Source organism: Morone saxatilis, unplaced genomic scaffold (genome assembly GCF_004916995.1).
Source record: "Morone saxatilis isolate NCDOM2014 unplaced genomic scaffold, NCSU_SB_2.0 Contig10, whole genome shotgun sequence".
Lineage (NCBI taxonomy): Eukaryota > Metazoa > Chordata > Actinopteri > Moronidae > Morone > Morone saxatilis.
In genome coordinates, this window is record NW_023339652.1 from 17,578,541 (window position 1) to 17,589,213 (window position 10,673).

Sequence of the window (10,673 nt, forward strand, 5' to 3'; positions counted from 1 at the left end):
TTCATCTTCTCACCTATTAGCCTATTAAAAAGTGTTGCACATACAATTAACATCACTATGCATGTATTTGTCAACTACAACATCAAATGTCAATTTGAAGAAATACAAATGAAGCGTTTCTCGGTTCCGCTTTGTGTCTGGTGTCACACTGCGCAGCTTGTCCTACGAATAGTTTAAAGTTTAAAACAAAATACACACCTAGGTTTAGCCGATCTGAGTGAGGGGCTGAAAAACAATCAAACTTTTCCAGGAAAACAGAGATTATTTCCAGGATATTTGGTAATTTTCATCAATTTCCAGGTGTTTCCATGACTGGGGGTTATTCGGGGGGATTTTTGTCATTTTTGCGCAGTACACACACTGAGCTGAAGAACGAAGGAGAAGAGAAACAGCTGTAAAGCCAGAATATTTTCACACCTAACTCAATTGAATTAGGGTTGACCAGTTTGACGAATACAGTAACAAGGCAATTTACAGCGGCTCCGACCAGGACTCTGAGGACGATGAATACATGGTCAGGCATCAGAGAGGCAGCAAAAACTATGTGCCCTCGTTTTGTAAAAGTCGGTAAAAAGACAACCTCTGTGAGCCTTAGTGCTAGAATATCGAGTAGTGCACAGTGTACCTGTCTCCACTCTGAACTCCCATAGGCACGCAGTAGTTGAGCTCCAGTCTGGCGATGTTCCCAAGCCGCAGCACGATGCCCGCCCCGTACGACCATCGAATACACTCTGCTAGCTTCTGAAGGTGTGCCCGTGGACCGTCACCTGCACACACACGCAACATTTAAAGACTTTTTATTCCTATTTTGACTACATTTCATTATAATACAGTGGTAACATGTACACAGCTACTTTAAAATAATATTAAGATTGTATTTTGATTGTTTCTTTACATTAGTCTAAATCAGTCCTTTACATTACAGACTATCTAACAGCAGGCATTTAATGCATCTAGTACCATCTTCAGTGCACCCACCATAGTTGAGGTTGCAGAGGTTGCCTGCGTTGAGGAAGAAGTGTGTTCTGAAAAGGTCTCCAAAGCCGCCCTTGCCTGGTCTGAAAGGCAGCGGGGTGTAGAGGTGCAGGCCACCTGCCCAGTATGCCTCTCCACCCAGATAGTCACCTGGAACACACAAAGAGAGGATTCAATCCTGTATGAATGTCTATACATAATGCACTTCTACTTTTTATAGATGCAACAAAGGTCTCCAGCTGGAATTGTATCAGTTGCTTTGGTATTTGTGTTAACCACTACAGTATGTCCCCTGCATGCCCACACTACACACAACACCATTTTTTACATAGATAATGGATTAACCATAGTACCAATTTGAGAACAGCAGATTGTTGCTCTTTTACATTTTGTAGCAAAATCCTTATTATTTTACGTACAACTACCATTCTAAATGAAAGATGGATTTTGATATATTATGGGCAAATATTCAGCACTTTGACTTTTTACCTTCACTCTGTGGTCCGATACTGTACATCCCAAACCCTCGTACACTGGTGGGGCCTCCTAGGTAGAACCTGGACAAAATACACAGCTATCACTGAATTGTCCACAGAGGGCAGTGTAGGTTCACCACTTGACAACAGTAACAGTAAGGTCATTAATAGCACAAAGGTAGGGCAAAAATACTACTTAAACAAACTGAAACATTTGGGTGACAAATGATAACAAATTTATTTTTACATTTTACATGTAGAGATTCTTAAAAATAACCCTGATTATCATTAATAAGATAATAATAAAACAGGTTTTGGTTTTAAAATGGATGTTTAGAATTTTGAAAGCCATCTCTTCATCATAAGAGCCAACATTTGTTCTCAGAGGGAGTTGTATGTTGAACTCTCCTACAGCAGCCAGTGTGTGACTGTGTGTCAGAGCCAGGTGATGGCTCTTGAATAAATCAGACGTACCTGTCTGCGATGCAGGATGGCTGTCCCCCCAACGGATAAAGCATCCCTCCCCACAGAGAAGCAGACAGGACCTGAAAGGACACAAAATGTTTCCTTTATATACACAAAACCAGTTAAACAGAACAAAACAAAAAACAATTAATGTTTCTCTTCAACTGATTTATTGTTGTTTTATCGCCCTCTGGTGGCTCTTTAATGCAGTTAAAAATACTAGTGAAGCACTACAAATACAGCCAGCAAGCATGAAACATTACAGTAAGTGTCACACATTGTCTAAAAACAAAATAAACAACACCAAGCTTGGTGAAGCTTTTAGAAGAGAGTCCTGTCAAAACTGGTATTAGAGACTTATTTCTGTCTTACTGAGTCCCAGAAGAGCCGTCTGTTGAGCTGCAGCTCAAAATCCTCCTTCAAGAAGCTGGCGTCTCCTCCGGTGTACCCAGCCAGTTCCTGCAGGGCAAAACACACACCCCATAAACATCTCTATAAAACTGGAAAAAACTGGAAGATTACAGCCAGTTGGTGCAAGGGACTGTTAAACTGTATTTGTTGGTAGAGAAACAACATGAAAACACAGTGCCTGATTTTTGTTTGAACTATTGCAAAAGATCTAAAACATTTCTTGCTAGCTGTTCATTAATGCTTCAATGAACTGTGTTTATTTTCAGAACAGTGAGCTGGGGAGAATTTAAGATTTTAGATCCACTGTTTCTTTGTCTGGTCAGCCTAATAAAACACACATTGAACTTCTAGTACCCAATACAACATTTTAGATTCAGCCTCTAACAGCAGCTGAACGTAGTCTGAGAACAGACGAATAGGCTGAGCTCATGAGGTTTCATTTGGTCAGGCAGATTTGCGAATTAGTCTGGCGATGCCAGGCTAACAACTTGTTCTTCCTTTATTTTTTTACCCTGAAGAGTGGTCATTTATTCTCAGATTCAGCACTCCAATCTCCTTCTCTAAAACAAGAGAACAATTGACCCTTCACAAGTCCCACCGCTTTTTGCTCTGTGCTCCAATAACAGTTGAGCAAGCCTCGACAGAACCTCGGCTAACTTTCTCCTTTTCTGTGCTTAGATATGCTATGTGCTAATCTATGTTTAAAAGACAACCACATCTTGAAAATAAAAAGATAAAAGCGACATATATCAGGGTGCAAAATTAACTTTGAATGGCTAATGAATGGTCAAAATTGACCAGCCACTAAATAGATTACCATTGTTTTTTTTGGCTGTTGAGTAAAGCAAATCTACCAAACACTTGCATATTAGCATTTGGTGGGTAAACGGTGCTAATTCTGTGCCCCGACATATATGGTCACAATTAAAGTTAGCTAATGTTAGAAAAACTTGAGCTTACTAACTAACTCATTTACATTAATTGTTAGTTAGCTAACATATTGCTAACATTAGCTAACTTAAGATGTGACTATGTATGTGTCACTTATCTTTTAACCACCTTCAACATGTGGTTGTCTTTTAAACATATCATAGCATATCTAAGTACAAGAAAAGTAGAAAGTTGACAGAGGATCGCTCAACTGTTGAGTCAAATTCCTATTTCTGTTCCTTTTTTCAGGCATTTTTACAGATATGACTATTCTGTATAGTTTTTACACTGTAAACTCTGTATTGTTACTTCTCCTATGCCCCCTTGTTCAAGTAAAACTGCAAGTTGATCTCTATTGAAAATAAGTTCCTTCAGTAAATCAGTGACTAAAAGTACTTCTTATAGTGATTTTACAGTGTTAAACATCGTTTGCACCTTATTTGTTAGGCAAGGCGTTTATACAGACAACACTGACCTGGTTGATGCGGAGTAAGGCACCTCTGTTGGGGAAAATGGCAGAATTCCTTGAATCGACTGACACAGTGTGCTGCAAACAAACAAAACAGAGGAGTTGTAGTGAACTGGTGCAGTGGACAAAATTGTTTTCTATTTGGAAATATTGGGTGTACTGGGAGGTAGAAAAAGGCTCCATGCTGTACCGAGAGGGCGGACTTGAGTGAGTGTCCGCTCTCCTCTCGCACGGCGAATGAAGCGCTGCGTGCCAGGCAGCCCAGCTCCCTCCATACACCCTCCCACTTCAACGTGTGGTTGGTCATCCCGAAAGGAAACTGCAGGAGCACAGGAAGTTCAAATGTCAATCCCATCAGTTACACTTTTTTATTGCAGATAGTGTGTCAGTCCTGAATAGTTCAACTGTTGTATGTGTCCAGAGTCATTCATTCTTTCTCTCTCTTTCTCATGCTTCCCATTTCTCATGTTTTGGCTTTATTAGTATGCAAAAGCAGCAAACTGATTATATAAAAACACATCCTTTCATTTCAAGAAGTACATTGATTTTTTTTATATTTATCTTGAATGGCTTTAGATTTTGTACACACACATTATGTAGGGAATGTATCTCTGTTTCAGTCTGTATGTGATTTAATGGTCTCTAGCTGACAGTCGCTCACTTTGTACTTAGGTAAAATGTATTTCTATCTCACACAAACACACACACACACACACACACACACCCTCTTACATTGACTTCTGCAGACATGCCTCTGTCAGTCTCTTTTAAGGAGCTCCATGGGAACTGGCCGGTGACTTTGTACATGTTGAGGGTGAGGCTGAAACATAAAAACACACAACTCAACCACTGTGCCTTGGTGGTGCATTCAAGGTAGCGCCGGCATCCAAGATTTGAGAGCTTAAAAGCACTTAATTCACTATATGTAGTCAGGATGTCAGGGCTTTCTCTGAACACACTGACTATTCCAAATATTCCCTGCACTCAGCAGTAATGGACCAGATTTGAATGAAATGGACAAAATTATCGTTTTTTTGAAGGTCAGATTTGATTTATTTTAGTCTGTCTACAATGCTTAAGACAGATGTGGCTGCAGCAGCTGGAGGTGGTGAGACAGGAGGATTTAGGATCTATTTTGCTGACATACTTGCGTTCAAAGTGTCCGGGCTGGGGCTTGAAGAAGGACAGGCCGTATGATGTCTCCTTGGTCCCATAGGAGAACTGAAAGGTGAGTTTCTCAGCTCTGCCCAACATGTTGGGCAACTTCAGACCCAGCACCTGGAGGACAGAACAACCAGTTAGTGCTGTGGTCGTTTATGCTGCAATAGCACCATGTGTCCAGACTCCTCTAATAGGATTAACTTTGTATTAACAACTTTTTCGTGGCAGATATTTGAACTCGTACATAATACATACATGTAACAAATATCCTGTTATAGCAAGCTAGCTGCAACTGACAACTGTTTTCATTGTAGATTCATCTACAATTATTTTCTTGATTCATTATTTGTCTTGTTGGTAAAATGCAATGTAAACAGCTGAAAAAGCAAAAATGTCCTCTTCACAAAGCATAATTATAGGATTGATGTAATTATGTGAAACAACTGTTCTTAAAGGTCTTTTTCATCATACCAAGGTTTAATGACAAAAGACAAAGGGTTTTGTCTATGAAGTCTGGTGGCAAGCAATAGTGATGTTATGGCAGTTTCTGGTTAAATCAAAATGATCTTACTCTTTTAACAGAAAGGTCTATCTCTGCAGGGATCCTTTCCATAATGTTGGCAGACACAGAATAACAATCTGAGCCTGTCAGCGGCAAAAACAACAACTTTTAGTGGACGTATCTTGCGGGGCGCATTTATCCCCAAGGATTAGCTAACGTTACATGGTAGCAACAGCTACGTTTCACAGCTATTTTCTCATCTAACTTGGTGAATTAAGGGTTTATTTTGACATAACCAGAGTTAGTGATTGTTGGAAAGACAAAGAATATGCTTTTGGGAAGTTTTATTTGGATTTTTACAATTATCCACTAGGTAAAATTACTGATTTTGTCAATGGAGTCAGGTGGGCAGTATCGGCCATTGATTTGGTCTGAGCTGCTGGTACTCTAGTGCAACACCTAGTGTTACCTTATACAGTATGTGTGAGCTCAAGATGGACGCTAGTTAGGATTTCTTACATGCTTGAGAAACCTCAGTGAAAGGATTCATCATCCTATTCATACTCGTGCTCCAACCTGAACCCATAATGTAGGAAAATGTGACACGAATGATGAATGTTTCTCCCACCATGCTTCCTTCATTGTTGCCGACCATGGTGTTATAGCTTCCTGTGAGCCTCTTTATCTCCGTCACCTCAAAGGTTACATCCAGACCGTTGGGCAGAGCGTCCGTACCTGAGGAGGGACAACCAGAAGGGTTTCTTTCTGCTTGTTCACAATAGCTATGCAAGCAGCCATTACATCCCACAGGAAAACGAGTTACCTTCAGATGTGTCGATAAGAACCTCCACTTCTTTGAAGATTCCCAGGCGGAGCAGCTTCTGTCTGGCAACGTGAGCTTTCTTCATCACCTGGAACCAAGAGAGAAACAGAGCTCTGCATCAACTTCCAAAACCTGAAACTGATCCATTCAGAATGCCGTCATGCCTTAACGTGCAGTCCAGCCACAAAATACATACGTCAATGAGGTTTCTGGCGTGGAAAACATCAGAGATCTCATAGCCGAGAAGGTCCTCTTTAGTTCTTCCAAGACCCTGGATGTTGACATGTTGGACGACCACCTGTAATCAAACGTATTTTACTCCTTCACATTACGGATATACAGATGAAAACACATTTTCTTCCTCCTTGACTGTGATAGCAAGTAAAACTGTCCATTTTTTGCAATTAAATTCTATGCTTTACAAGTATGTCATACATGTTTAACCTATAATGTCTGTGTACCTCTATATTAAGTAGTACGGTGCTCAGCATCCTTCTCCAAAACTGTTTATAAGAGTTAGACTTTGTTCTTTTTTAGCAAACAGAAGTGACTGGTTATGCTTTGCTACGTCGCACAATTGTGTCCCAAATGTTGTTCTTCAGCTCTTCTGCATAATGAGTAAAGGTTCCAGCAGAATAAACATATACAGTCTGACTGCCCAGAGAGAGATGTATGGAGAATATTTCCAAGCAAATCATACATTTGTTCAAATGTGTGAAATATGCAAGCTGTAAAAGAGGTTATCTTAAGCACAAAATGAGTGCTTTACTTTAAAAACCAGAGGGTGTAAGCCAAAGTGTAAACTGTTATGACCAAACAGTTACAAAATATGTTGTATTTTTTAACTAACGGAGCAGAAGTTTTTTTTAATCCTGAAATTGATATGGGTTGATCAGAAGCTGCTATATTTACACAGTGAACAATATTTACCATTTAAAAAAAAAAAAAAGTTGCTTTATTTACAACTGCAAATATTAATGCATTTTACTCTGATGATACTGGTAAAAAGGATACTATACTTTAAGTACTAAATGCTCGTTTCAGCCGAATACTCGCTCAACCCCAGTAAAGCCCTATTTACTTACTTATTTTATATATTTTACACAAGCTACCATGAGAGTGATACTGCTGCTACTCACGTCTTTGTTTTCGAGGATCTCCTGTTTGGCCTCATGCTCCATTTCTGGAGGCTCCACCAAGTCATCAGGGTTGACGCCCAAGTCCCGGCCATGCATCGGGAGAGGGTCCAGACTCTGCACCGACGAAAAGGACAATGCTTTAAAATGACACCATCTGAACAATCTAATGCAAACAGCCCCGTAATAAATCGGGTTTAGTCGTTGATAATGTGTCAGCAGAGGTGAGTCGACCTCTGGGTTCCTTTCCGCTTGTGTGTTTGGCTCTTGCTCTGAATTATATTATAAAGAGAGGGAAGGTGAGGTGACAAAATAAGACCAACACTTAATACACTGAACACAGTCGATACAATGACATAACAAAAAAGTATGTATGGCACCTTTAAAGGGCACCTAAAGTCAATGGGTGTGGCTTTATGAGTGTGACAGTCACTGCACATGGTGAGGGTTGGCTTCATTCAGTCAGTGAAGTGTGTGTATAGGTTAATATTGATATTAGGATAGGAGACTATACATTTACTGGAAGGTTTTGGTTATTATAAGATAGTATAAAAGGTAACTGTCTCAACTCTACTCTTTCTCCAAGTATTACAAGAAGGTGAAATCATCTTGTGAATTTCTTACATTGTTTTTGGCTAACAAAATAGCCTCTCGTTATATTCTTCTCCTGTAAATACACTTTGAAAGCATCAATGGTGCACCAAATACCACCACTATGAGTATAACGGTGTATTTTGTCAAAGATATGCTGATATCTGAATTTGAAAATGCCGCCCAGCCTATATTGGCAGCATTACGGGTTTTAAATTAGCTGAAGGCAACGTTACATGGTTTTACCTCCCACTGCTCTCCTGTACACACTCAAGTTCGGCCGTCAGTTTTCTTTATTGTTCGTCTTTCTCTCACTGTGTGTAACAGTACATCGAGTACTGAGTCTGCAGCCACTGACTGACAGTGGCAGGGAGGTCATGGTCAAATATCCGCAGAAAGGCAAGCCGTCGGGGAGAAATTGAGTTTACCTTAGCATGGACAGTCCCCATGGTAGCTATCCGCTCCCAAAAGCCTCTTCAGTCGGGGATAGCTGCTCTGTACGCAGGACAAAACGGATAAATGACTGCGGCTACTTTCTCCAGCACCAGTCCCCCTTGAAGGGAGACGCCATGACAGTTAGTGAGGTCCCGTGCTGTGTTCAAGTACTCCTTGTAATGCACGTCGACTTCGCTTAGTCTTTAATTTTCCATCTCGTTGTTCTTAGTGTAAACGCTCCTACGTAGAATTCAGCTAGAAATTGTGAATAATGTATTGAACTCATGTTTATTTTATCTTAAAATCTCAGCTATACATAGCAGAAACAATGTCGCAAAATGAATAGGCGGTAGCAGGGCCACTACGCAGGTGTATTTATGTATCAGTAACGTTAGTTCACTCACTACTGTTGTTGTACAGTAATGCTAAAATGTAGGCTGCTAGCATCCTGTTGCTCTTGAGAAGAAGCTCCGCTGCCATGATGCTACGGCTAAGAACAAAGCCACAGTTTCACGCAGCTACATTACTGCAATATATGTGTTAAATGTTACAATGAGCGCCGCCTGGCAGCGAAAAGAAGAGCTAACGTTACTGACTGAGATAAGACTGTCAAAGCTAGCAAACGTCTTGCTCTTAAACGCATCACCCTGTCTTCTGTCTCTGATTGGATAGAAATACCTTGAAGTGGGCGGGGCGGGACTGAAATCACGTTGAAGGAGCTTCTCCAGCAGATGGCGGTGTTTTTCTTCTTTTAGCTAACTTCTCTTCCATAACTTCAACTGAAACAGGACAGGAATTGGCAATATCTGGACAAAAAGCTGGTAAGTAGCATTCCAGTTAGGACTGTGGACGTGTTGGTTTGCGTCAGCCCTGTCTGTAAGTGTGCTTGATTGCTGTACCCTCTAACACATTCAAAATGCCATTATAAAGTTGTCTGACAAAATAAAGTTGTGGCCCTGTGACTATCAGATATAATAGTCTAACATCTATAAAACCCCTAGAACACACCTAATCTGTAATCCTTGAACTTCCAGGGCTCCTTGGTTTGGCTCAGGAGGGATACCAGTGTTATATATTGCTGTTATTTAACTGTAAACTCATTTAGAGAGACTTAAAACTTTTTTATATATTTATTTTGAGTTTTTTTTATTTGACCCTTGACACAGCCTGCTAGAGATATGTGGCCCCCACTGAGCGTGCCTCACACACACATGCCCCCAACCAATCTGAGCCCTAAAGCAAACAGTATTCCTACAATGCAGTACTACCCAGCCTGAGGTTTGTGTGCCTGGGGGAGGGCAAATTGTTGCAAATACAAAATATAAAAAATAAAAAAAAAAACCCAAAAAAAACTATGCACATTAGCTACATTTTGACACGGGGCCCCTCTACAAGACACAGGCTTCAAGATCAGGTAAAAATGCAGGAGCCGCCTTACCTTACCTTTCAGGTTTAATTTCCATTTAATTCCATTCTTCAACCTTGATGTCAGACCACTAGGTGTCAGTATTTCTTAATCCTTAAAACCTCCTTGTGCCTCCTTAAACCTCCTGTATTATAACCTTAATATTGCTGAGCCTGTCCTATTTAAATTGTCCCTACACAGTACTAATGCCTAAGTGGTTCCTGTGGTTTCTGGATCTTTGGGGGCCTCTAGTGGGGCACGGTTAGGCCAACAATAGGGTTTAGATTTATTTTTAATGTTATAAGTTTAAATAGCGACAGTATGTATGAGGATCTTAATGGACCAGTGTGTAGGTGTAGTATCTAGAGGTGTAGTTGCAAATTACAAACCCCTCGCCTCATCCTCCCGTGGCAGTGTGTAGGATAAACTACAGTGGAAACTTTGTGAAATACACGAAAGGTCCTATCTAGAGCCAGTGTTTGGTTTGTACATTCTGGGTTACTGTAGAAACATGCTGGTTTAACATGGCGGACTCCGCCAGAAGAGGACCCGCTCTCTGTAGATAAAAACAGCTCATTTCAAGGTAAACAAAACACAACGAATTCTATTTTGAGGTGATTGGTTACACTATGGAAACTATACCTATGATATTATATTTCTGACAATAGATCCTCCTCAATGTTACACATTGAAGGGGTCCTTTAAATCAGTGATTCCCAGCTTCTATGGCTTGTGACACTTTAAACTGTGTGCAGTTTAACCAAAGTGGGATTTTTCTTTCTCAGTTTAAATTTAAACATTTTAAGAATCCTGAAATATGGAACATTTAACAAGAAAACAAAGCAAAAGTTAGAGAAAATAATAATCTGGATTTATTTTTGGACATTTGGTTAG

General features: G+C 40.3%; 1 protein-coding gene across 1 annotated transcript in view; it reads right to left on the reverse strand.

Annotated features, from left to right (window-relative positions):
- samm50l (sorting and assembly machinery component 50 homolog, like) overlaps positions 1-8,599 on the reverse strand; it is a 9,983-nt gene extending 1,384 nt beyond the window's left edge. The window contains exons 1-14 of the mRNA XM_035676965.1: positions 8,368-8,599; positions 7,352-7,465; positions 6,409-6,510; positions 6,213-6,300; positions 6,018-6,124; positions 4,874-5,004; positions 4,459-4,546; positions 3,917-4,045; positions 3,733-3,804; positions 2,289-2,375; positions 1,926-1,996; positions 1,465-1,532; positions 979-1,125; positions 626-767 (exon numbers count right to left, since the gene is read on the reverse strand). Of these exons, the coding sequence (XP_035532858.1) occupies positions 626-767; positions 979-1,125; positions 1,465-1,532; positions 1,926-1,996; positions 2,289-2,375; positions 3,733-3,804; positions 3,917-4,045; positions 4,459-4,546; positions 4,874-5,004; positions 6,018-6,124; positions 6,213-6,300; positions 6,409-6,510; positions 7,352-7,465; positions 8,368-8,388 (1,367 nt within the window). The 5' untranslated portion in view covers positions 8,389-8,599. The remainder of the gene's footprint in view (positions 1-625; positions 768-978; positions 1,126-1,464; positions 1,533-1,925; positions 1,997-2,288; positions 2,376-3,732; positions 3,805-3,916; positions 4,046-4,458; positions 4,547-4,873; positions 5,005-6,017; positions 6,125-6,212; positions 6,301-6,408; positions 6,511-7,351; positions 7,466-8,367) is intronic.
- Positions 8,600-10,673: the final 2,074 nt, after the last annotated feature.